The 14,384-nt window shown below is 38.1% G+C and overlaps 1 protein-coding gene across 13 annotated transcripts in view; it reads left to right on the forward strand.

Annotated features, from left to right (window-relative positions):
- Nucleotides 1–14,384, forward strand: part of FBXO16 (F-box protein 16) — an 82,432-nt gene that overhangs the window by 21,356 nt on the left and 46,692 nt on the right. For 12 of the 13 annotated variants that reach the window (XM_078069472.1, XM_078069473.1, XM_078069474.1 and 9 more), the window contains 2 exons: nt 6,095–6,301; nt 10,233–10,397. In XM_078069472.1, coding sequence (XP_077925598.1) covers nt 6,095–6,301; nt 10,233–10,397 — 372 coding nt within the window. The remainder of the gene's footprint in view (nt 1–6,094; nt 6,302–10,232; nt 10,398–14,384) is intronic. The other variant, XM_078069475.1, reaches the window with a different exon arrangement.

Genomic DNA, 14,384 nt, shown 5'->3' on the forward strand with positions numbered 1-14,384 from the left:
CAAGTTGCATGATAGGTAAAGATTAATATCTAGGATTATAAAGAGTTCCTACAAATCAGTAAGAAAAATACAAACCCCCCTCTGGAATAAGGAGCTAACAGAAGAATGAGAAATATACAAAAATATATAAATGGCCAATAAACATATAAAATATGATCTGTTTCACTAAAATTAGAGAAATACAAATTAAAACAATGAGATTCCCAACCCCTCCTTTTGCCTATGTGACAAAATTGAGGAGCTAGGTAATATCCTATGTAAGTAAGGATTTATTGGAGAGTAGGAGGATATGCATAAACACAGTTGGAGGGACTGTCAAATGGTAAAGACTTTTAAAAGACAATTTGACAGGATTGATTAAAGTTTTAAATGCAAATGTCCTTTGAACCTGTAACTCCACTTCTATTTATCTGTACTAGAGAAATAGTCACATAGCACATGAAAAGGCATGAAAAGGCATGTTTCAGAATATTGCAGTTGGGTTTTGTTTTTTGTTTTTTGTTTTTTTTGGTATTGTAAGTGGTGTCGGTAATAAATTGAATAAATAGATTGTGGTATAGCTGTGATGAAGGAATGAATAAAAAAATGAATATGTCATGAATGAATGAGAAAACAATATGCTCTGGGTTCTTTACATATCAGGTCATTTATGGCTATATTTTGTTTGTTTGTTAAACTGCTGCACAGTATGCAACAGGATGGGTATACTCTTTAATTTATTTAACTGTTTCCTTATTGATGGCTCTATGTGTATGCTAATGCATAGAAATGCATAACTTTAAATTGTGGGGATGCCTGGGTGGCTCAGTCGTTAAGCGTCTGCCTTCAGCTCAGGTCATGATCCCAGGGTCCTGGGATCGAGCCCCGCGTCGGGCTCCCTGCTTCGTGGGAAGCCTGCTTCTCCCTCTCCCACTCCCCCTGCTTGTGTTCCCTCTCTCGCTGTGTCTCTCTCTGTCAAATAAATAAATAAAATCTTTAAAAAAACAAACAAACTTCAAATTGTGCATCAAATTGTGCATAGTGTCCATCTGGAGGATGGAATGAGATTGGATGGGGAAGAGCAGTTACAGAGGATTTTCATGTTTAATTGTATATGTACCTTTTTGAAACTTTTAAATAATAATATGTTTATACTTTAATGTGAAAGTCAGTTTTTGATAATAGGACTCAGAAATTCAACCAGAGGGATGCCTGCGTGGCTCAGTCGGTTGTGTCTGCCTTTGGCTCAGGTCATGACCCCAGGGTCTTGGGATCAAGTCATGCATCTGTCTCCCTGCTCAGCGGGGAGCCTCTTTCTTCCTCTGCCCCTCCCCCAACTTGTTATCTCAATCTCTCTTTCTCTCTCGCTCTCTTGCTCAAATAAATAAATAAAATCTTAAAAAAAAAAAACTCAACCAGATTGAGATAAATAACCAATAAGCAAACAATAACAAGCCTTCCTCTTCATCTTGTCCCTCACTCGCTGTGAACTTTTCCTTGCCAGTCGGAGTGAGATGAGTGGAACCCGAAGTCTCTAGCAACTGTCCTCACTTCCTGCAACTGCAGTAAAAATCCTTGGAACAACTACTCCAAACATAGGATTTTCACAGTTCTATTGAGTCCAGAAAGCCCTATAAAAAGGCATTAAAATAATTATAAAATATAATCATATCATAATTGTGATATAACATAGCATAATACAATTGATATAATATAATATTTTTAAAAAGGAACTAACTGTAAAGGGAGGTACCGTAAGTGATACCAGGATGGAAGAATGGTCCTAGCTCCTCTCCAAATCTCACATCTTGGATTCCTGGCTACTATGTTTTGGGTATTTTTATTTGAAAGGTGATGGGAGAGATGTAGGAGATTATTGAATTCCTGGACAGTTAACTCTTCCCCGGATTATTTACTTTTTGGATTATTCCTAGCACCTTTTAAATTCCAAAGGAATTTTCCCCAACCGTGAAGCATTCTTCTGAGTCATCAACCCACCTTCAATAGGTAGGAGTTCAAGGAATGCAAATTCATTTTCTATTAGCCTAAACAAACACAATTAGAAAGGAAAAATCCCTGAGGCAGAGAACACCTATCAAAGCCAGATATAAATTACCTTTTGACCACGGTAATCAGGGAAATAAATGAGAAACCAACGTAATTATCTTTTTAATCTCTAGAGGAAAATGTTTTAATGTTTTCTTTTATAGATTTCTTAAGCATTTTATAATCCTAGGGTTCTTTTATATTCATTTTAAATCACTGTTCTTCAACCTGAGCTCATTCTCTTTTTGTGGGCAGCAATGAAAGTAAATGAGCTAACCTCAGTCATTCTAAATGTGCTTCCCATCCTTGCCAATGCACGGACATGATAATCTTATGCTTTTTAATTTAATTGTTTGCATATATATTCTTTTCACACTGATTTAACCCACATACTTATTATTCTTAACATCACTTTGATATTTTATAATGATAGCTACCATGTCTACAATGAGGCATGCACCTTATTAAGAATTTTATACATATAGCGGGGCGCCTGGGTGGCTCAGCCGTTGAGTGTCTGCCTTCGGCTAAGGTCATAATCCCAGAGTCCTGGAATCGAGCCCCGCATCAGGCTCCCTGCTTAGTGGGAAGCCTGCTTCTCCCTCTCCCACTCCCCCTGCTTGTGTTCCCTCTCTCACTGTGTCTCTCTCTGTCAAATAAATAAATAAAATCTTAAAAAAAAAAAGAATTTTATACATATATTATTTCATTTAATCCTCACAACAACCCTACAATTTAGATATAATTATTCTTAATGTATAAATGAGGAAATTGAGAAGTTGTTAGTGGTGGAGCTGGGATTTAGTGATTTATTTTTAAAAAGTATTAGAAATAATAGAATACTGTATGTGAGACTTCCAATGGCCTCATTCCCAAATCCACCATCAATCTGTAATGCCATACTTTCTCTTATCATGTTGAGATATTACAGTTTGCATAGCTGATTCCCTATTGTTAGGCATTTTTGGTTATTTCTGATTTCTTACAGTGATAATAATATCGCATGAAAATTTTTTTGTAACCGTAATCGTCCTGGGTCCCCATGTAGCTCAGTTTCTACAGAACCACAGAGCACTGCCTAAAAGTAATTTTTAAATGAATTCCAATTTTCACTTCGTGTTTCAAAGAAAAATCACAGCAGAACCAGTTTAAAACTCTTGACAGTATTTATCAGGTCTCCCTTTGTTAAATAACAGAAATTCAACTGAGTAATTTAAAAGACTAAATTGACTCTGTTGATCAATTTGTGAATCAGGTAGCATCCTATCTAGCAAATAGAAAGGAGCTCTGTTGAGCTACAGAAAAGGACAGGTTTTGAAAGGTAGAGAGAACCTAACAATGGAAATTATTAGCAAAGAACACATTGTTTTAGGTAAGGTTGCTTTCCTAAGGGGAATGGAAGGGGTCTATTGGTAAATTTCCTAGTGCTGACTAGGAAATTCCATGTTGACTGGTTAAAGGTTATATTCCTGGGGGATATATAATACTACAATTAGGTTAGTATTAAATCTTGGTTTGCTAACATGGGGCCCTTAACATAAATGACTCCATTTTGTACTATGGTTTTCTTTTTAATACCTTCCTTCGTTCCTCAGTTCTCTCACAGTCTCTAATTGCTGTCGAGACAATGGCATTCTGAACCCCCAAACTCCCAACAAGCCAAAAACCTAACTGCTTTTCTCTCTCTTCACACTTCCCCCTTGGCTCTTGATTTTATAGATCAGTGTGGTTTCTCTGGCATGGTTCTTCCCCTGGCCCAAGTCATTCTGCTCTGGCTTCTCTCTTCATTCTAATAATCCATCCCAAAACGAAAGAAAACCCCCACTGTGAGAGCTGGAAATATGAATTATGCAGAAATAGAGAGAGGAGAAATCAGGAAACACTCGCACATGAATAGATTTTATTCATTTATTTGTACGTTGAGGTTTTGGGTTTTTCTTCCCTGCCACGAGCCCACTATCAAGGCCCCTACATGAGTTGTGTCTTTCCACAACGTCAGAATTCCAAACTCAATGACATGTTACTGTGCATTTAACTTGGCTTCATACACAACACACAAAACAAAGTACCATACAAAATCATGCAACAGAGAAGCTATAACAAGGGGCAAGAAGTTACTGAACCAAATGCAAGGTCAGTCCCTGAACGCACAATTGAGGTAAGGCCTCGGTCCAGTCTAGGTCAGCTCTCAGCTCATACTGCTTATTATGTTCAAGCAGTGGACAATCTCTCTGATGTTTAAGATCAATCAGGCAAGGCCTTCGGTCAGTACGGTCAGAAGTGGAAGGCTCAGTGTCTGCAGAGTCTGACAGTCTGCTGCAGAAATCCTCTGTTTAAAGGAGTTTAATCAGTCTGGGGCCTTTGCAAGACTCTCCTGGTTCTAGTGATTATCAGCTCTTGGTTCTTCCAGGTTCTCCAGCCTTATTGATTATCAGTTCTTAGTACTGCCAGTCTGTGCTGGTTTTGGTGATATCTGGTCTCAGCTGCAAATTCCTTGGCTGCTTATGTCCCTGCTTGACATGAGTGACTCCATCTTGCTCGCTACATCCCCCCTTGAATAATAGTTTCTAAACTGAGATTCCTGGATCATGAAATAGATCTATAATAGTGAATAGTTTTGATCAAGAAGTCTTCTTGCCAATTAAAAAAATACATCATATGACTATAATGAAGTTGACTTGTCATGCTTTATATGCCTTGTTAGGTAGTCAGTGTATTTTATGATTACAACTAAAGTTCCTTATAAAATTCTCACTAGCTAGGGCGCCTGGGTGGCTCAGTTGTTTGAGCGACTGCCTTCGGCTCAGGTCATGATCCTGGAGTCCCGGGATCGAGTCCCGCATCGGTCTCCCTGCTCAGCGAGGAGCCTGCTTCTCTCTCCGACCCTCCCCCCTCTAATGTACTCTCTCTCATTCTCGCTCTCTCAAATAAATAAATAAATCTTTAAAAAAAAAAAAAAATTCTCACTAGCTTATGACAACCATAGAAAATATCTGTATGTGAAATGCAATAGTATACAAAATACAGGTCGCTCTAAACTTTCCTATTTTTCTTCTCTAAAATGGGCTAAGGAAAAAAAGAGAGGTTTAGACCTCCAGTAAAGTGGCTCATTCGATTGGTAGGTGTTCCCATAAGAGCCTTTCTTTTGGTTTTGGCCAGCCCTCGAATTCTTATCTTTGATCAGTCATTGATCTTGGGACTGATTTAGGGTTATCTCTGGGGAAAATAGTGAAGTAACCAAAGCTTTTGTTTGGCATGCCCCAGATTACTCTGGCATCTACTTCGTGTCTCTGGCACTTCCCCCCCCGCCCCACCCCCCAGGTCTTCCTATTGACATATTCTCTCCAATCAATCATTTACACATTAGTGGGACTTTAACCCTTCTCAGGGATATTTGCATAGTATACCTTATCTCCAATGGTGAATGCAAAGCTTTGTTTCTGGTCCTGGAGTTTGGCACTTAGGAGCTAATACAGAAACTCTGGCCAGAGAGGGACTGCCCAGGTGCTTTCTCTTGGGAAAAAAAAAAAAAAAGTATATATATATATATATGTATGTATATACACATTTTTAAAGATTTTATTTATTTATTTGACAGAGGAGAGAGAGAGTGAGAGAGCACAAGCAGAGGGAGCAGCAAAAGGAGAGGGAGAGGGAGGCTCCCCTGCGGGGCTCAATCCCAAGACCCTGGGATCATGACCTGAGACGAAGGCAGACGCCCAACCGACTGAGCAACCCAGGCATCCCTGAAATTATATTTTTAAGTATATATTTTCTCAGTTTATGAATATGGCCAGCTCGCAACTTACTGTCCTTATGTAACTACAAGTTCTGAGGTCAAGTGCACTTCTTGTACACACTCACGTCTTGCACATGCTCACGTGTATAAATGTGAGAAAGGACAGGTAAGTGGCAAAACATTAAATTTATTAATTAGGGGAAGGTATACATGCTATTCATTAGGATTAAAATATTAAACTCAATTCTATGCCATTCTTATCCCTTCCTCTAATGAATCTCTGGTATCAGACTGAAACTGCACAGTTTTTTTAATCTTTCTTTTTTCCAGTTTGATAAATGGACAGACTCTCAACGGAGAAGAATCTTGACAGGCCTGTTAGAACGTTGCTCCCTGTCACAGCAAAAGTTCTGCTGTCGAAAGCTTCAAGAAAAAATTCCAGCAGAAGCTCTGGATTTTACTACCAAGCTTCCAAGGGTGTTATCTTTATACATCTTTTCTTTCCTGGACCCCCGAAGCCTTTGTCGTTGTGCACAGGTAAAGGCAAAGAATCAGTATACAATGTTTTGTAGTGAGAGCCTAGAAAATTCTAAAATGAGGAAAAAAAGCACATATGCAAAACCAAGAAATAGATGAGATGGTCAATATGTATGGTCTATATAGTTTGAATTAACCCCGGTCTTCTTTGTGCCTCTGTATTTAGTGCTCAAAAGTAGTTGTAAAATGATGTAAGACATCATTAGTGTCCACGGAATGGTATTTGCTGGTTGGAGAGACAAACATATATATGAAATGGTTCATCAGCAGGGTAGTCTTATACTGCATAGCATACAACTAGAAAACAATTCTAAATTGTATAGTGTAGGCTATTCATAAACAGAAAACCTCAAAATAAGGTACTAGTGGGGTATGTACAAAGAGTACAAGACTAAAAGAGTTCTGGGGCACCTGGGTGGCTCAGTCGGTTAAGAGTCTGCCTTCGGCTCAGGTCATGATCCCAGGGTCCTGGGATCGAGCCCTGCAGGGGAGCCTCCCTCTCCTCCCTCTGCCCCTGTTCGTATGCTCTCTCTCTCTCTCTCTCTCTCACTCACTCTGTCTCTCAAATAAATAAATAAAATCTTTAAAAAAAGACTAAAAGAGTTCAGAGTGAGTAGACTCGCTTCCAGTGGCCTTGGAAAAGGGGCTGACTGTTGTTTTCCTACAAATAAATCCATGGTCTATTAAAGTATACTCCAATTCCTTACAAGGTAAAACTGTTAGCCATTTTGTTGAGAATTTTCGTAGAGTCTGGTAACACTGGAAATTACTTGTTACCACGTGTTCACAGATGTGTAACATAATTTTAGTCTTTAAAATTAAGAAAATGAATGCAGTAAGAAAGAGGAGTTACTCAATAAATGGTTTTGGGACAATTGGGCAGCTGTCTGAAAAAAGATTCTAGTAGGATAAAAGATTGGTATGAAATCAAGGGAAACCATTAAAGTACTCAAAGAAAACATAGGCAAGGAGGCCTTTGTGAGTATAATACCCTAAAACCTTAAAAGAAAATAGACAATTTGGGATGCCTGGGTGGCTCAGTTGGTTAAGCGGCTGCCTTCGGCCCAGGTCATGATCCCAGCATCCTGGGATCAAGTCCCACATTGGGCTCCTTGCTCAGCAGGGAACCTGCTTCTCCTCTCTCCTTCTGCTTGTGCTCTCTCTGTCAAATAAATAAAATCTAAAAAAAAAAAAAGAAAATACACAATTTAAGGGCGCCTGGGTGGCTCAGTGGGTTAAGTGTCTGCCTTCGGCTCAGGTCATGATCTCAGGGTCCTGGGATTGAGCCCCACATCAGGCTTCCTGCTCAGTGGGGAGCCTGCTTCTCCCTCTCCCTCTGCCCCTCCCCCCTGCTTGTGCGCACTTCTCTCTCTCTGTCAAATAAATAAATAAAATCCTTAAAAAAATAAATAAATAAAATTTTTTAAAAAAAGAAAGAAAGATTCCCTTTGATCCGGCAGTTCCCCTTCTTGGAGTGCCTCGATATGCAAAAATTGTCTGTATAAGAATACTGCAGTATTGTTTGTAATAGCAGAAGTTTGGAAACATTGGAAATGTCCACCATTAGGGGACTGGTTAAATAAATTGCAACAATCTTTAAGATTGATCATCAGCGAAAAAAGCAAAGGTGCAGAACTGTCCTACCACTTTTGAAAGAAAAAAGAATATATGCATTTTATTAATATAGGCCTAGAATGTTCCTGGAATGACACACAGGAGCTGTAGCAGTGGTTACATCCAGTGAGGGGAAGCAGTGACCAGAGGATGGGGATGAGAGAGACTCTCTTTTACCGCATGTCTCTTTGGATCTTTAAATTTAGTATTAATGTACATATATTACTTATTCCAAAAATGAAATATTCCTTAAAAGAGCATAGCATTCTAAATGTCCAATAGTAAGAGACTATCATATAACCATATGATGAATTATTGTGTGGCCATTAGAAAACATGTTTTCCAAGAACAAAGATGCTTATAATATGTGAAATGAAGAAAGCACAATTTAAAATTGTATATATAGAATTTCCCAATTTTGTTTCCTATATGCTTAGGAAAAAGAAAAAAACTCTGTCAGGTTGTTAATAAAGGTCATCTCTGATTGATGGGGTAATGGGTATTGTTTTTCTTGAAAATTCTTGGAATTTTCCAAGTTTTGCACAATGAGAATGTTATCATTGGAGGGAAATGTTATTTGAAATCACTAATCCTGTCATATGTGTATCATATGTCAGTCTTGCAAGATCTCAGCATTACATTTGTTCCCAGCCCTGCCTGTGAGGAAGACACAGGCAGTTGTCCTTCAGATAGATTTAAACAATAATGCCATTGCACTAAGATGACCTTTGAACTGTTTAAAAAGATGGGGGGGCTGATAATTTTGAAAGCTCCTACCTACCCTTTTTTTTTTTTAAGATTTCATTTATTTGACAGAGAGAGAGACACAGCGAGAGAGGGAACACAAGCAGGGGGAGTGGGAGAGGGAGAAGCAGGCTTCCCTCAGAGCAGGAAGCCCTATGTGGGGCTCGATCCCAGGACCCCGGGATCATGACCCAAGCCGAAGGCAGACGCTTAACGACTGAGCCACCCAGGCGCCCTTCCTACCTACCCTTCAACTCTCCTCATTCCTGTCTACTTTAAAACAAACAAAAAACACCGAAAAGCAAAAACAAAACATACAAAAGCCTTATCTACCCTGGGGGAATCAAAACCAACTTAATACCCAGGTCAAAACAAGATGTAAGGAAAAATGAAGAAAAGGGTGAGAATTGAGAAACTTTTCTCCTCATCCCCTCCCTGCAAAACCTCACCTTTCTGCTGAATTCTGAGTTAATTAACCATATGGGGATTAAAGTCGATGTTGTTTCATTTCTGCGTTGAACAAAGTAGATGTGATTTCTGTTCCTGCCTGCGGGGCTCTGTCAGATTCTCTACCCTTTTTCGTCCTTCAGCTCCTGAACCTGTTATTTCTTGTAATTGTGCCCTCCCCTCTCCTGTATGTCTCCTCTTCAGCACAGAAAACAATGCTAAACATAATGGAACTCAGCACTTGGTGGATGGAATGAGGGAGAATGGGAGGGCCAGATAAATGGATGTATATTACAGTGTTCTGCCCTTTCTTCTTTCTTTCTTTCTTTTGTGTGTGTGTGTGTGTGCGTGCTCAAAAATTATTAATGATTTAATTAGTGTTGAAAAAGAAGCCAGTTTTCCAAGGATGAAATTTGTGTTGGAAGGTTAGGTGTCATCGTTGCAACTCTTACAACCAAGGCACAGAACCCGTAGTCTCAACTTTATACATGATCTTGACCCTAGTTTTCAGCAAGACTTGTTCAAAATCTGGACTAAGTTATTGTAAACACTGCTGCACATAGTAGGGTCACCACCATCATTTGCTGGATGTGTGAAATTGACCATAACACTGGGGGAATGGCATGTACAGAGCTAGTAGTGTATGCTTTATGGAATCTTAAAGGCTATATGGGACACACCATATGATACCAGTAATTGCTTTCTGTTTATAAAATTTCTATTTAGTAAAATCATAAGAATGGAGAGAAAATGGAAGCATACCAAAATATGAGTAAACAATATGCAGATCTGAGTTTCTATAACCCTCATATAACTTTCAACTTCAGGAACTTCTAGGAAGCTCCAAAATCTATCTGAGCCACAGTCCTCTCGTTTGCAACCTGCCTCCTTACAGGGGATGGTTAATAGGTACTTGATAAATATTAGTTGACTCTGAATCTAAGTGTGATTTAACATTTAAAGAAAATCCTTCTGCCTGGGTAGGGAGCAGTTCAGGTAGGTAACTTTTTAAGCTTTGATTTGGAAGAAAAAGTTATCTCGGGTCTAGGGTGACAGCTGAAGACCTAGAGAAAATGGGCATGCAGACTGAGTAGGGCTTTTTTTTCCTTTCCAATTGTTTTTCCAGGTGAGCTGGCACTGGAAGAATTTAACTGAGCTGGATCAGCTCTGGATGCTCAAATGTTTACGATTTAACTGGTACATCAATTTCTCTCCAACTCCCTTTGAGCAGGGTATATGGAAGAAGCACTACATTCAAATGGTAAAAGAACTTCATGTTACCAAGCCTAAGGTAAATTTTGGGCAAAAAGCAACAAACATACAAATATCGGCTATTTAGGAATACGGAAGAGGGGTGGTGAATGGGTTAAACAGGTGATGGGGATTAAGGAGAGCACTTGTGACAAGCACCGAGCACCAGGTGTTGTATGGAGGTGTTGAATCACTAAATTGTACACCTGAAACTAATATCACACTGTATGCTAAATGGAATTAAAAAAAAAAAAGATGGGGTGCCTGGGTGGTTCAGTTGTTAAGCGTCTGCCTCCGGCTCAGGTCCTGATCCCAGAGTCCTGGGATCGAGCCCCGCATCCGGCTCCCTGCTCGACAGGAAGCCTGCTTGTGTTCCCTCTCTCGTTGTCTCTGTCAAATAAATAAATAAAATCTTTTTTAAAAAAAAAGGAATTCTAGAACTAAGAAGTTGGGGAGGGGAATAATGAGTATACTAAAGTTCTTTTTAATCTAGAAACTAAGCAATGTAAGCAAAGGAAATACACTATTACTTCAAAATTCTCCTTTTCTGAGAACTCGATAGCCTTTTTCAAGACATCCATGTTAGCTGAGAACCCTCATCAGACACTCTTAAACCAGCAGTTTCCCAAGAGGTTAGGACCATGGAGCTGCTCACTCTGTTCGGATTCCTGGATTTCCGGATCTCTGACTCACACGCCAGGCAATTCTGACACTGGGACTCTGTGGGTATTGTGCAGTATTTGCTATCAATGGGTCATCAAATTCTACTTTATTAATTCAAATTTTCTGATTCTACCGGGTGAGCTAAAGGTTATTTTTATATCATTTATAAAGAAAAGTTTTCCAATAAATCCATAATTTTGGGAGGGAATAATGAGTATACTAAAGTTCTTTTTAATCTAAAAACTAAGCATGTAAATCATTTACATATAATGATAAAAAGTAAATAATGCAAGAATAATTTTTCTAGTTGTTTTCTCTGCATTATAACCAATGTTTATGTTCATTCTTATAGTCACAGTTAATTAGATAACTCATGGGAAAATTTTATGAGCCTTTTCTTTATGGTATGATCTATACACATGCAGAGCTATGCATCGTTTTGTACAATAAATGAGTTCCTGAAAAATTATGTGTAAATTAAAATTTTTTTAATGATTTTTAAAACCACAGGGGTATCATATTCTATGAAAAAATTGCAGTGAATCCTTTTAAAAATGAAGAATCCTTTTGAAAGATGAATAGTCAACTCCTAGCTTGTTCATTTAGGTTTAGTTTTATTGTTTTAAAGTAGAATCCATCTACATTTAGTATAGTAATAAACTATGCATAATTAATACTGTTACAATTGCAATGATAAAACTAGCCTTTCTGATTTCAGTAATTGGTGTGCTCCATGAGGATGTCTTTTAAAAAGGAAACTTAAACTGCAGTGATGGAAAAAGTTATTTTAAAAATTGCCATAGCTATAATTTCTTTTCGAGATTTGATAAGGCTTTTCTTGACTCTCATTTTCAGTTAGGGGCAGGGAATGGCATTCAATAGCTGAAGCTTGGGCCATTCTGGGGCAGAGAAGAGAAAAGTGATTAACTAACTTGTACAGGGAAAAGAGGCTTTGAGTATTATTTATAAAACCACTTGAGGGGCACCTGGGTGGCTCAGTCGTTAAGCGTCTGCCTTCGGCTCAGGTCATGATCCCGGGGTCCTGGGATCGAGCCCCGCATCGGGCTCCCTGCTCTGCAGGGAAGCCTGCTTCTCCCTCTCCCACTCCCCCTGCTTGTGTTCCCTCTCGCTATATCTCTCTCTGTCAAATAAATAAAATCTTTAAAAAAAAAAAAAAAACCGCTTGAAAGCTTTGTCTTCAGCCATAATTCTTTTCTATAAAATGTGCATAACTATATTTTAAAATGATGATTCATTCTGATGCAAGAAAATTGCCCCCTCTTTGCTTAGTATTAAATTTCTTTAGGGAACACTTTGTTATATTGAAAGTTAGTTTTTCTGTTTAATAAATAGACCTAAGTCAGAAAGACTAAGGAGTCATGTGACTAAGGTTAATAAAGTCATGTGACTAAGGTTAAAAAGTCAACTGTCAGCCCTGTGCATACTTGAGTAATTTGGGTAATTCCGTGTGAGGTTGCTCCAGTGATGGTGAACATAGGCAGCCACTGGATTAGAGCATAATTTACCTTTACTCAAGCACCTTCCCTGGTTCCCTTTCCCTCAACACCCTGTACCTGGCAGGTGCTCCAGCAGAGCTTTTGAAAGCATTTTATGAGCAAATGGTTGTGGCTAATTTTAGTTTCCCCAACCTTAAAATGAGAGCACTGGACTAGAATGATCTTTATAACTGTCTGTCAGGCTATGCTATATCTACTCCAAACAGCATAATTTCAAAAAGTCTTCATCTAGAAAAAGAGGAGTAAGTTGAACCCAAAGTGGATAGAAAGAAGAAGTAATAAAGAGCTAAGATCAATGAAATTAGAACAAACAATGGAGAAAATCAGTGAAACCAAAGCTGCTTCTTCAAAAACATAAATAAAATTCCTAAGTTTCTAGGTAGGCCGATGTAGGAAAAAAGAGAAAACATAAATTACTAGTAACAGAAATGAAAGAGGGGGCATCACTACAGATCCTGTAAACATGAGAAGGATAATGAGAGAATATTATGAACAAGTCCATGTCACTAAATTCAACCACCTGGATGAGATGCACAATTCTCGAAAATACAGATTACAAAACAGTCTCACTAGGAAATAGGAAACATGAATAAATCTTTATCAACTTAAAAATCAAATTCATAATTTTCCACAAAACTCCAGACCCAGATACCTTCACTGGTGAATTCTATCACACATTTAAGGAAGAAATATCAATTCTATGTAAACTCTTTCATAAAATGGAAGACGAGGGAATGCTTCCCAACTCATTACCTTTATTCCAAAACCAGATGGGGCCTTTACAAGAAAACAAAACAAAATCACAGATTAATATCCTTCATGAACGTAGACATAAAAATCCTTTAAAAATATTAACATATTAAATCAAGTTCTTTTTTTTTTTTTTTTTTTTTTTTTAAAGATTTTTTTATTTATTTATCTGAGAGAGAGAATGGGAGACAGAGAGCATGAGAGGGGGAGGATCAGAAGGAGAAGCAGACTCCCCACTGAGCAGGGAGTCCGATGCGGGACTCGATCCCGGGACTCCAGGATCATGACCTGAGCCGAAGGCAGTTGCTTAACCAACTGAGCCACCCAGGCGCCCCTTAAATCAAGTTCTATACAAAGAAAGAATAATACGTGATGACCAAGTAGGAAGTATCCATGGAGAGTAAGGTTGGCATAATATTAAAAAATTTAACCAATGTAATTCACAGAATAAAAGAGAAAAGATGTATGATCATTTCAGTATATGCAGACAAAAGCATTTAACAAAAGTTCAACATCATGATTTTAAAAATTCTCAAAGATTTTAGGTGAAGCAAACAAAAATTTTGTTTACTTAATACAGAAAAATCATCAGTTTTCATTATATCCTCTTTTGTTAGTGTCAACCGTTTTTTTCAGAATGGATAATGTTTATTTATATATAATTACTAGCACTTATGCCTAAATTTTTCCCCCTGAAACTTTTTATCATGTATTATTTATTCCCAGTAGTATTAAACTAAGCCTTCTTCAGCAAAAACAGCTTTTGTTCAGTATAAGCTCAGAGAAATGAAAGGAATGTCCATGCTAAATGAGACCTGAACAAAATATTGAATACCAAACCAATAATGAGCTATCAATTATATAAATATAAAATGTCGTCTTAATTTACTAAACTACAATCATTTATTAAATTAGTAAATATTTATTAAATACTGTTTTGTGCTAGGTGCTGAGTATAATGATCCTAACCCTGCTTTCAAGGAGCCGAGTCTAGTGGCCTAGGACATAGACAAACACATAATTACAACAGAAATATATACAAAGAACAGTTGAAATGGATAAGAAACTCATCCTGCTTGAAGGGATGGGGGAATTTC

The sequence above is a fragment of the Halichoerus grypus genome, chromosome 3, assembly GCF_964656455.1.
Source record: "Halichoerus grypus chromosome 3, mHalGry1.hap1.1, whole genome shotgun sequence".
In the NCBI taxonomy this organism is placed as follows: Eukaryota; Metazoa; Chordata; class Mammalia; order Carnivora; family Phocidae; genus Halichoerus; species Halichoerus grypus.